The sequence below is a fragment of the Lithobates pipiens genome, unplaced genomic scaffold (genome assembly GCF_037356315.1).
Source record: "Lithobates pipiens isolate NorthernLeopardFrog02 unplaced genomic scaffold, aLitPip1_a1.2 Scaffold_18, whole genome shotgun sequence".
Classification (NCBI taxonomy): Eukaryota; Metazoa; Chordata; class Amphibia; order Anura; family Ranidae; genus Lithobates; species Lithobates pipiens.
Window position 1 is genome coordinate 27,902,019 of NW_027507758.1, and position 13,043 is coordinate 27,915,061.

Genomic DNA, 13,043 nt, shown 5'->3' on the forward strand with positions numbered 1-13,043 from the left:
CACGCTAGCTTTCAGACGCGTTTCTCTATCTCTATTCAAAATCATTGGTTTCCCTATGGAGAGGCGTTTTTTAAGCTGCAAGAAATGCTCAAAAAAGTGGCTGTAAAAAATGTCCGTGGGCATGAGGCCTTACGGTGAAATAAAATCCAGAAAAAGCAAAATTAAAAAAAGTTGTAATAAAATGATTTGCATTTTAATGAGGGAAATAAGTATTTGACCCTTTTTTGAGGTCAGATGTTTCTTGTAGTTGGCCACCAGGTTTGCACACACCTCAGGAGGGATTTTGTCTCACTCCTCTTTGCAGGTCCTCTCCAAGTCATTAAGGTTTCGAGGCTGACATTTGGTAACTTGAAGTTTCAGCTCCCTCCACATATTTTCTATGGGATTATGGTCTGGAAACTGGCTAGGCCACTCCAAGACCTTAATGTGCCTCTTCTTCAGCCCCTCCTTTGTTGTTTTGGCCGTGTGTTTGTGGGTCATTGCCATGCTGGAATTCCCATCCACGACCCCTTTTTAATGCCCTGGCAGGGGGAAGGGTGTTCTCACCAAGGTTTGACGGTTCATCGTCCCTTAGATATGGTAAAGTTGTCCTGTCCCCTTAGCAGAAAACCACCCCCAAAGCATAATGTTTCCACCTCCATGTTTGACAGTGGGGTTGGTGTTCTTGGCGCCATAGGCAGTACTCCCTCCTCCTCTCTCCTCCTCCTCTTTCCTCATCCTCTTTCCTCATCCTCCTCCTCCTCCTCTTTCCTCATCCTCCTCCTCCTCTTCCCTCCTCCTCTTCCCTCCTCCTCTTCCCTCCTCCTCTTCCCTCCTCCTCTTTCCTCCTCCTCCTCTTCCCCCTTTTTCCTTCTTCCTTCTTCGAGTTGATGCCAAAGCGCTTATTTTAATCTCTATCTGATCACAACACCTTTACCCAGTTCTCCTTTGAGTTATTCAGATGTTCATTAGTAAATCAAATGGGCCTGTACATGTGCTTTCTTAAGCAGGGACACCTTGCAGGTGCTGCAGGATTTTAGTGCTTCACAGCATAGTGCGTTACTAATTGTTTTCTTAGGGACAATGGCCCCAGCTGCCTTGAGATCATTGACAAGATTCTCCTGTGTAGTTCTGGGCTGATTCCTCACCGTTCTCGTGATCATTGAAGCTCCACGAGGTGAGATCCTTACGTGGAGCCCTAGACCGAGGGATATTGACAGTTATTTTGTGTTTCTTCCATTTGCTAATAACCACACCAACTGTTGTCACCCTCTCACCAAGCTGCTTGGTGATGGTCTTGTAGCCCATTGCAGCCTTGTGTAGGTCTACAATCTTGTCTCTGACATCCTTGGAGAGCTCTTTGGTTTTGGCCATGGTGTAGAGATTGGAATCCGATTGCTTCTGTGGATAAGTCTTTTATACAGGTAACAAGCTGAGATTAGGAGCACTCTTTGAGAGTGCTCCTAATCTCTGTTACCTGTACTGAAGCCACCAGGAAGTCAGAAATCTTGATGATTGAGAAGGGATCAAATACTTAGTTTGCTCATTAATATGCAAATCAATTTATAACTTTTTTGAAATGTTTTTTCTGGATATTTTTTGTTCTGCCTCTCACTGTTGAAATAAACCTACCATTAAAATTATAGACTGATCATTTCTTTGTCAGGGATCAAATAGTTTATTTTCCCCCTCACTGTGTGTGCATGTGCGTGTGTATATACAGTCAGGTCCATAAATATTGGGACATCGACACAATTCTAATATTTTTGGCTCTATACACCACCACAATGGATTTGAAATGAAACTAACAAGATGCGCCTTAACTGCAGACTTTCAGCTTTAATTTGAGGGTATTTACATCCAAATAAGGTGAACGGTGTAGGAATTACAACAGTTTGTAATATGTGCCTCACACTTTTTAAGGGACCAAAAGTAATGGGACAGATTAACAATCATCCATCAAACTTTCACTTTTTAATACTTGGTTGCAAATCCTTTGCAGTCAATTACAGCCTGAAGTCTGGAACACATAGACATCACCAGACACTGGGTTTCATCCCTGATGATGCTCTGCCAGGCCTCTACTGCAACTGTCTTCAGTTCCTGCTTGATCTTGGGGCATTCTGCCTTCAGTTTTGTCTTCAACAAGTGAAATGTATGCTCAATCGGATTCAGGTCAGGTGATTGACTTGGCCATTGCATAACATTCCACTTCTTTCCCTTAAAAAACTCTTTGGTTGCTTTCGCAGTATGCTTCGGGTCATTGTCCATCTGCACTGTGAAGCGCCGTCCAATGAGTTCTCAAGCATTTTGCTGAATATGAGCAGATAATATTGCCCGAAACACTTCAGAATTCATCCTGCTGCTCTTGTCAGCAGTCACATCATCAATAAATACAAGAGAACCAGTTCCATTTGGCAGCCATACATGCCCACACCATGACATTACCACCACCATGCTTCACTGATGAGGTGGTATGCTTTGGATCATGAGCAGTTCCTTTCCTTCTCCATACTCTTCTCTTCCCATCACTCTGGTACAAGTTGATCTTGGTCTCATCTGTCCATAGGATGTTGTTCCAGAACTGTGAAGGCTTTTTTAGATGTTGTTTGGCAAACTCTAATCTGGACTTTCTGTTTTTGAGGCTCACCAATGGTTTACATCTTGTGGTGAACCCTCTGTATTCACTCTGGTGAAGTCTTCCCTTGATTGTTGACTTTGACACACATACACCTACCTCCTGGAGAGTGTTCTTGATCTGGCCAACTGTTGTGAAGGGTGTTTTCTTTACCAGGGAAAGAATTCTTCGGTCATCCACCACAGTTGTTTTCCATGGTCTTCTGGGTCTTTTGGTGTTGCTGAACTCACCGGTGTGTTCTTTCTTTTTAAGGATGTTCCAAACAGTTGATTTGGCCACACCTAATGTTTTTCCTATCTCTCTGATGGGTTTGTTTTGTTTTTTCAGCCTAATGCTGGCTTGCTTTACTGATAGTGACAGCTCTTTGAATCTCATATTGAGAGTTGACAGCAACAGATTCCAAATGCAAATAGCACACTTGAAATGAACTCTGGATCTTTTATCTGCTCCTTGTAAATGGGATAATGAGGGATTAACACACACCTGGCCATGGAACAGTTGAACAGCCAATTGTCCCATTACTTTTGGTCCCTTAAAAAGTGTGAGGCACATATACAAACTGTTGTAATTCCTACACCGTTCACCTGATGTGGATGTAAATACCCTCAAATTAAATCTGAAAGTCTGCAGTTAAAGCACATCTTGTTTGTTTCATTTCAAATCCCTTGTGGTGGTGTATATAGACAAAAAGATTAGAATTGTGTTGATGTCCCAATATTTATGGACCTGACTGTATGTATGTATGTATGTATGTATGTATGTATGTGTGTATGTGTGTATGTATGTGTGTGTGTGTGTGTGTGTGTGTGTGTGTGTGTATGTATGTATATATGTGTGTGTGTGTGTGTGTGTATGTATGTATATATATGTATGTGTATATGTATGTATGTATGTATGTATGTATGTATGTGTATATATATATATATATATATATATATATATATATATATATATATATATATATATATATATATATATATATATATATATATATATATATATATATATTATACGTACGGGTAAAAAAAAAAAAGTAAGAAGAGTAATGAATGAGATGTTCCCCATATGTGGTGTAGCCAATTACACAGAAATAAACATTAATCAGTTTGGAAACATTTCAAATCAGTATCGATGTTGAGTCCCATGGGTTGAAGAGAGTGGAGTCTGTATATCCACTGAGTCTCCGTTTGGGACGCTTTGGTCATGTCTGTACATTTCCAATGGGGGCGGACCTCATCAATACCCCAAAAGCCAAGTAGGGAGGGATCCCTGTGCACCAGCCATTCAAACATTAGAAAAAAATTAATAAAATATAGTGATCAGAAGACCGGCTGATAAGGGGGGAGGCCTGGTAATCCTCAAAAGGGAGGATTACATTGCAGAAATGCAAAGAATATTGCAGGACTCAACTACTTATAAAAACTTCCAGGTGACCCAACTGGTAGATTAAAAATATCTTTCTAAGCTGATTGATAAGAGTCCATTCACACAGGGGCAACACGGCTTCCAGCGAGACTTTGGGAAGCAACTTGGACAAGACTTGAGTATGAATCACAGCATGACTTGAGGCAACTTGAAGTTGCCTCCAGGACAGGGGACTTTGTCAGTGGCCAATCGCATAATAATCAGCTCTGTGGGAGGGAGGGGTTTGCCTAGAAAACTATTTTTGCTTCCTGGAAAGTTGCTTCAGTTAAGACTGGATCAGACTTGGAGGCAACTTCCATTGAAATCAATGGGTACAAGTTGCCTAGAAGTTGGATTGAAATAGTACAGGAACCGTCGGAGCGACTTCAGTAGTGTGCATTAAGACGGCTCTCATTCACTTACATTGATTTTATCATGTTGCACAACTTGAGGCAACTTGGGACAACTTCAAGTCGGATCCAAAGTTGCCTCTGTGTGAATGGACCCCCAAGGTTCCAAAATGGGAACACTTAACAAAAAAAGAAGCTAAATATTTACTACTCAATGTTCCAAAAATTCTAGTCATTTACCAAATCCCGAAGACACAAACACACACCCGCAGGTAGAACCATAGTCAGTGGTATTGATTCTATATATTCTATACTTGGGGAATACATCAATGTTTTTCTACAAACCATTGCAACGATGGGCAAAGCTTACCTTTTTAAAGACAGTAGGGAGCTTATGAAAAAAAAAAAATTAGGGAGTTGGCGTTCGAGAACACATTACTGGTTACAATTGATGTGAAATCTCTTTATACTAACATTGGTCAACAAGATACTCTTGGTGCCACTCTATGGGCATTACATAAATATTCCAATCTTAAAGCCTCCCAAACAAAATTTCTTGGTGAAGCTTTGGGTATGGCAATGGCCAATAATTACTTTTGGTGACTTCTATAATCAAGTTAAAGATTGGCTATTAGGGGCAAGCTATGCACGCTATGCAATGTTGCTAATATTTTTCTAAACAAATGTTAAGAAAGCATATTCACAAATCGGTGGCCTCAACTAAAAATGTACCTACAATACATAGACTATGTATTCATTGTATGGGAGGGATCAAAAGAACAACTAGAAGTGTTTCTACATAATATGAATCGTAATAAGTATTGTATAAAATTTACCAGCATGTGCCATCCATCTTGTATTCAATTTTTGAATTTAGTGATACATGTTCATGATTTTGGTTCATGATATATACTGTATATTCACTTGTATAGACTTAGCGTTACCTTTTTATATATTTTTCCCATCAATTGGGCTTAATTTGTTGACGTCATACTCACCTTCCCTATAATAATCTTTCCCCACTCTGATTTTTTTGCTAGTGTCCTAAGGTGATGGACTTCTTATCCCTTACAGAGATATCACTCTTAGCTTGAGCCTGGGTTCACACTTAATGCGGACTCAGCTCACAATAGAGTTACGGTGCGTCCCTGTTCTGTTTCAGGGACAAATCGGGCCTGAATTCGGACCTGAAATAGAGCCAAAGATGCACAGGACCCCTGTGCAAGCTACTCTGCGGCCACGACGGGGATGTGTGAACTAGCTCCATTGAGAGTTGGTCTCGCACTCCTGTCATGCAAATTGGAATGCGGGGAAACCCACAATCAATTCGCACTAGTGTGAGCCAGCCCAAAGTGGTTGTGAAGGCTGAATTCTATGCATGAAGGTAAAAAAAAAAACCTTCTCTTCGCTGCTCTGCCCAGCCCCCCTAATACTGACCAGACTCCCCCCCACCCCTCTCGATCTAGTATTGTGCACGAGAGCCTCAGCTGTCCCACCACTCCCTCTCTTCATTGGCTGAGACTTCATCAGGAGACACTGGCTCCTACTGCTGTCAATCACAGCCAGTAAGCCAATGAGAAGGGAGTGGAGGACGGGGCTGAGCCTATTGTATATAGGGCAGGGCTCGCTATTAGGCACTGGTCAAAGGGGAGCCTCCTGGGGAACCGAGAAGAAGAGGATCAGGGCCACTCTGTGCAAAACCATTGCACAGAGCAGGTAAGTATGGTATGTTTGTTTATTTAAAAAAAAAAAAAAAAAAAAAAAAAAAAAAAAAAAAAGAAGCTGAGCCTTTAATACCACTTTTAACTAGTTTATCTAGTTAACTCTTCACTGTTTTCTAATACCACAGATAGAAGCACTGTATCTGAATCATTTCAACCGCCGGAAAAATTTGGGAACCGTATTAGAATCCTACACGGTGGGGATAGACAGTAATGTTGCTTTAGGCAATGGGTCCTGCACAGACACTGAGCTTGGCTTCTTGTGCCACCCGTGTAGTATAAATAACATTTTACCAATATACCCCATTGCCTTGTTCAAAAGGAGCACTAGGAAAGTGCCAGTGGTGGGTCACAGAACAGTTTCCAGCCCACAGTTGAGTTCTTCTGCTCTACACCCAACTTCTTTGGCAGCAGAGTCTTCTAGTTGGTTCCTGGCTTGTCTTCTAGAAACATTGATACATCTCTTGCCTCTGCTGTATATTTTGACTTCTTTTATTTTCAACCATGTTCTTTCTTTTCAGGTTAATTATTGCCTCCCGCTTCCACCCTGCACCTCTGCTCCTCACATTGCTAGGCTTTGTTTCTCCATCCAGACCTTTTGTTGTTTACTGTCAGTATAAAGAGGTAAGAACTCTGGCCATATTCTTTGTACTTATTCTTGAGCAGCTTTGTAAGATTTTTATCTGTTTTTTTTTTAAATCTTGTAAAATGTGTTTTGTGTTTTTCATAATGGAAAAAAATAAAATAAAAAATAAAAAAGTGTCCTTCTGCTGATATAGCCTTACGAATGTGCACATTTTCCCTACACGGTACAGTTAGTCATACCATACACAATATTGCTATAAATTAGTCATCTGCCATATTCTCTGTAATGAAAGCCGCTTTGGACAGTCTGTGCTTCCCTCACTGTTGCATCAATGACCTTTTAGTTTATATCTACGCAGCTTAACCGTGATTATTATTTTTTCTATTAAAAAGGTTTCAAATATAAACGCACTGGACAATGGATAGAGTTAAAGTGATTGTAAAGATTGTCATTTAAAAAATAATAATAACAAGCATGTTATACTTACATGCTCTGTGCAATGGTTTTGTACAGATCAGCCCCAATCTTCTTCTTTTTGGGTCCCCTGTCAGCGATCCTGGCTCCTCCCCCCGCTAAGTTCCCCCCAGTAGCAAGCCTCTATCCCCACTGAAGAAAAGCAACCCCACAACGTGATGCGGTCACCATCATGTTTCACGTGGGGGTGGTGTGTTCAGGGTGATGTGCAGTGTTGGTTTTCCCCCCACACATAGCGTTTTGCTTTTAGGTCAAAAAGTTCAGTTTTGGTCTCCTCTGACCATAGCATCTTCTTCCACATGTTTGCTGTGTCACCCACATAGCTTCTTGCAAAAACTGCAAACGGGACTTCTTATTGTTTTCTTTCAACAATGGCTTTCTTCTCACCACCCTTCCATAAAGGGCAGATTTGTGGAGAGCACGACTAATAGTTGTCCTGTGGACAGATTCTCCCACCTGAGCTGTGGATCTCGGCAGCTCCTCCAGAGTTACCATGGACCTCTTGGCTGCTTCTCTGATGAATGGTCCCCTTGCCCGGCCTGTCAGTTTAGGTGGACGGCCATGTCTTGGTAGGTTTTCAGTTGTGCCATACTCTTTCCATTTTCGGATGACGGATTGAACAGTGCTCCCTGAGATGTTCAAAGCTTGACATTTTTTTTTTTTTTTTTTAATAACCTAATGTTGCTTTAAACTTCTCCGACTTTATCCCTTACCTGTCTGGTGTGTTCCTTGGCCTTCACCATGCTATTTGTTCACTAAGGTTCTCTAACAAACCTCTGATGGCTTCATAGAACTATATTTATACTGAGATTAAATTACACACAGGTGGACCTTATTTACTAATTAGGTGATTTCTGAAGGCAATTTGTTCCACTAGATTTTAGTTAGGGGTATCGGAGAAAGAGAGCTGAATACAAATGCACCCCACACTTTTCACATATTTATTTGTAAAACCTTTTGAAAACCATTTATCATTTTCCTTCCACTTCACAATTATGTAGCACTTTGTGTTGGTCCACCACATAAAATACATTTACATTTTTGGTTGTAACTTGACAAAATGTGGAAAAATTCAAGGGGTATGATTTTTTTTATTTTTTTTGTCAGGGCAGCCAACACTTTTCTGGGGTTCAAGCGCCCCCTTCATCAGGGCTTACAAGCCCTGATGAAGGGGGCGCTTGAACCCCAGAAAAGTGTTGGCTGCTTTTTACATTGTACTCCTGACTTTTAGTATGAGCTGGAGCCGATGGCTGTACAATGATTCCTGGCTCCCCCAGAGCAGATGCAGATGAGCTTTGCTGGTCAGCGGAGTCTGAGGCCAGAGCTCAGGCAAAGCATTCCAGTTTTTTCGCTGTTTCGCTGCCTGTCTTTAGTTTGAAAGCGCGTAGGGGTGGGCCGGCGCCATCTTGGGAGTCTAGGGCCAGCGCCATCTTGGGAGTCTAGGGCCAGCACCATCTTGGGAGTCTAGGGCCAGCGCCGCTCTGTTCTTCTCTTTAATTCTCCTCGTCATCGCTGTAGTGAGCGGTCCATGTTTCGGGGTAAACCCTGAGAATGAGCCGCTGGTAGTGGGAGAAGATACAAGGGCAAAGCCAGGTCCCAGGAAGAGATGTCCCATCTGATATATATGTTTTGGCGGGAGCAGAGGGCGCAGTTGTCCGCTCCATATTGAAAGCCACATTGTACTCCTAAATTTTAGTATGAGCTGGAGCCGATGGCTGTACAATGATTCCTGGCTCCCCCAGAGCAGATGCCGATGAGCCTTGCTGGTCAGCGGAGTCTAAGGCCAGAGCTCAGGCGGAGCTTTCCAGTTTCTTCGCTGCCTGTCTTTAGTTTGAAAGCCTGTAGGGGTGGGCCAGCGCCATCTTGGGAGTCTAGGGCCAGCGCCGCTCTGTTCTTCTCTTTAATTCTCCTCGTCATCGCTGTAGTGAGCGGTCCATGTTTCGGGGGAAAACCCTGGGAATGAGCCGCTGGTAGTGGGAGAAGATACAAGGGCAAAGCCAGGTCCCAGGAAGAGATGTCCCATCTGATATATATGTTTTGGCGGGAGCAGAGGGCGCAGTTGTCCGCTCCATATTGAAAGCCTAGCCATGCCTTTCGTACTTCTGACTTTTAATGGAATAACGTTGAATCGGGACCTCTTGGCAGTGGTTTGGTGCTTCAGTTTCACTTCTTATTACATTACACTACAAGACAAGGAGACTGGAGATCCTCTGGGGTGTAGAAGCCGCCTGTCCAGGAACCAGATAATTTACACCAACAGCTGATCTAGCGCCATATTTTTACTTTCCTCAAAAGATATCCACCCAGGATTTCTTTTTTTTTTATTTCTTTTTTTTTTTTTTTTTTGGGGGGGGGGGGGGGGGGAGTCCCTCTCCAATTGCGTTTTTCATAATCGAAACGTTCAATCCAAAGAAAGCATAAGGCCCCGTTCTTTTTTTTTTTTTTTTTTTTTTTTTTTTTTTTTTTTTTTATGACTTTAGAAGATGGGTCAGAGACTGCTGCAGGAGTCCTCTGGAGATATAAATAATGTCAGTAATTTTAACATTTTATTTCACTCTCCGAAATATGCAATTTGTGTGGACAAATTTCACAAGTTATCATGAAATGTTAACCTTAATTGGTTGCGGAGTGCAATAAATGGATTTTTCCTTTGCTGCGTTGTGAACAATAAAGCAGACATTTACCTTAAGTGCCATTAGTTCTAAATAGTTCTCATCTTTTCAATGGCATGTTTTCACTCCTTTTATTTAAAATGTGTCAGACAAGTGGCACGACCTCTGATCACAGTGATTGTAGACAGAATGTTTTATATTAGGCTGTCAGCTCTTCACACAATGTGCCTTTTTGTTTTTTTTCCCCAGCCTCTACTTGAATGCTATACGAAGCTCCGAGAAAGAGGCGGCGTCATTAATCTCAAGCTGTCAGAGACTTGGCTGAGGAATTACCAGGTAATATACAGTTTCTAATAACATATTGATCAATGTGAAGTATTGCTGTCTCATAACAGAAGTCTAGAGAGTTGTAATTGTGTTCGTTCAGAGGAGCCTGTATGCCCTCCACATTGCCATTTCGTGAAGAGGGTTGTAGGCTAAAGTGGGACTGACTAGAATAAGATCTATTCTATTATGTTGAAGCATTTGTGGGTGTGCATACCATCATGTCATCGATTTTATTTTTTTTGGAAATCATAAAAGCTGGTACTTGCACAGAGTAATAGCTACAGTAGAAATATGTCAGCATTTTGTCACTTGAACGTTGCTTACAGAGCTAAAGTCACTTAAATTGGAGCCATGGCCAGACTACAGGCATTAAAGTGGTTGTAAACCTAGTTACACCACTTGTATCTACAGGTAAGCCTATAATAAGGCTTACCTGTAGACACTGGAAATATCTCCTAAACCTGCACAGTTTAGGAGATATTTACCATATTCGCATTCGTCGACGTCATTGGCGCATGCTCACTAAAGAGAGGGCACGATCGCAGCGTTTCTTTAGGACCCATGCCGTAACCATTTGCTCCCGGGCACGTGAGTGATGTCACGCAATTCCAGACAGTCCGAGTCCATGGCCCAGGAAGGAAGAGGGGTGAAGATGGACGTGGCCACCAGCAGGGATATCGCAGACCGCGTGGGCTTCGTATGCGATGCATGCTAGCCCATTATGCTTTTACTTTGCAGGGGAATAAAGAGGAAGTAAAACCCATTAGGGTTTACTTTCTCTTTAAAGCAGAAGGGCCAAAACACTTTTGGCCCTAATTCTCCCGGTGACCACAGGAGTTGTACTACATTCTGCATTCCTGTGGCCCATATTCAGCCAACAGAGGGCCAGGGTCTGCTGTCAGCTGACACCCCTCAGCCAACTTTATAATGTGGATACACCCAGATGCCTGACTGGCAGCTGGCTCAGCCTCTCAGCATGCTGTTCCAGTGAGCGCTGGAGGGGGCAGAGCAGAGAGCCAGTGACTGATAGTCACCGGTTCTCTGCTCACTGAGAACTGGGCAATCGGTGGCTCTCAGTTTTCAGTGTAGATGCAGCAGGGAACAGATGCGGGATCGGATCGATGCTGCATCCACCTAGGCGACTATGTCTTGTTTTAAATCCTGAACTTCTATTTTGAAGGAAAAGTATGGAAAATCAAAAATATATAGTAAATATTACTCTAATGCTTCCATGCCTTTTCTTGCCTTCCTCAGTCCTTTCGTTTGTGCAATATGGGCACTTGAAGGAAGGAACCAGTAACTGTCCATTCTGTTTGAAAGGTATTAGGCTGGCAGGCTGCAAACTCACTGTTGGAAGAGGGGAAGATAGGCTACTGGGAGAAAAAAATATATGTAAATGTTGACAATAAATTTCTCCAGAGTGCCTGCAGCTTCGGAGGTCAGTTTGTTTAAAGACAGTTAACTTGATGCTTTTAGTATCCATGGGGGGGTCATCTACTAAAACTGCATGGTGCAAAATCTGGTGCAGCTCTGCATAGAAACCAATCGGCTTCCAGGTTTTATTGTCTAAGTTGAATTGAACAAGCTGAAGTTAGAAGCTGATTGGTTAATGTGCACAGCTGCACCAGATTGAGTGCTCCAGTTTTAGTAAATCTCCCCCCATATGACCTAATCCCAACTGTTAGTACAATGTATACCAGGGCTTCTCCACCAGGGTTCCATGAAACCTTAAGGTTCCTCCAGAGGTTGTTAGGGGTTCCTTGAACAATGAAAAATTTCTTCCTCTCAGATAAGTTCCCACCGACACCATTGATCTTTTTAGCTATCTGTAAGGGGGAATTCGTCCCAATGACCACAAGTGTAAGGAGCATTCTTTCCACTGACCATCACACTAATGTATCTATCGATTAAAAAAAAAAAAATATATATATATATCAACTTTTAGCAGAGGTCCCCTGAACCCTGGAAAGTTATTTCAAGGGTCTCGAGAGACGGTTGTATACAGTCTACATATTGGACAATTTTCCATTTTTTTTTTTTTTGCTTTTACTCTTTTGCAGGTCCTGCCAGACAGAAGCCACCCAAAACTGGTGATGAGCAGTGGAGGAGGATACCTACTTCATGGTATTACCGTAGCTAGAGAAACAGCAAAGCCCAACAGCAGCTGCCCAGAAAGAACCGGAGAACCGGCACCAAAAAAATTAAAAGTCGCAGAACTTGAAAGCTAGAATTTTTTTTTTTTTTTTCATTATTGCATTGTCATCATATGACCAAGATCCAGCCTATTTCGCTTTGCCACAGAGAACCAGCATTGTTACCCATTCATTTTCCAATTTTAGAGACTCGTTTGTACAGGAATGTTTTTATTTTTTCCTCTGATTCCAAAATACAAGCTTGTACTGTGTGTTTATAGTTTTATTGGACCTTTATTGCCATGATATTTATTTTGTGATTTATGTTTGGCTTACCAAGACCAAATTAAATGACCTCTCCTAAAAACTCTTAAATTGTATCCTCAGGACAAAGAAAAGTAGTTGTTTAAAGAGCTTTGTGGGGTGGCTGGGAACCCAGGTATACAAATTCCAGAGAGCAGATTAGGTGCTTGAAAGACAAATGTATGTTCAGTGGGTTGTCTGAATCCGAGACTCAGAGGGGATAGGCAAAGAACACTACGGAGATGTAAATGGCTATACATTGAATATAAGCAGTAGGTGCCTTAGTGTAGATCAAAAATACATTCCTCTTTCACAAAGAAAAGAAAAATAATCTTTACCACATTTTTTTCTTTCCTGATTCCTTGTCAAGATGGCCTATTACATGGGTTTCTCTGCTCTGCAAAGACTCCAAGATAAGGAGGTGAGAAACTCCATTTCATTGCAGCCCGCATCAGCAGTATGGTTGACCTCAGAGATCCAGTTTTATCTGTGAGGCACTACGTACAGAGCTCAGGGG

At 42.0% G+C, this 13,043-nt stretch overlaps 1 protein-coding gene across 2 annotated transcripts in view; it reads left to right on the forward strand.

The window, feature by feature from the left end:
- TRMT6 (tRNA methyltransferase 6 non-catalytic subunit) overlaps positions 1–12,495 on the forward strand; it is a 77,560-nt gene extending 65,065 nt beyond the window's left edge. For both annotated transcript variants that reach the window (XM_077485501.1, XM_077485502.1), the window contains 3 exons: positions 6,614–6,716; positions 10,014–10,100; positions 12,152–12,495. In XM_077485501.1, coding sequence (XP_077341627.1) covers positions 6,614–6,716; positions 10,014–10,100; positions 12,152–12,319 — 358 coding nt within the window. In that variant the 3' untranslated portion in view covers positions 12,320–12,495. The remainder of the gene's footprint in view (positions 1–6,613; positions 6,717–10,013; positions 10,101–12,151) is intronic.
- The last annotated feature ends 548 nt before the right edge of the window (positions 12,496–13,043 follow it).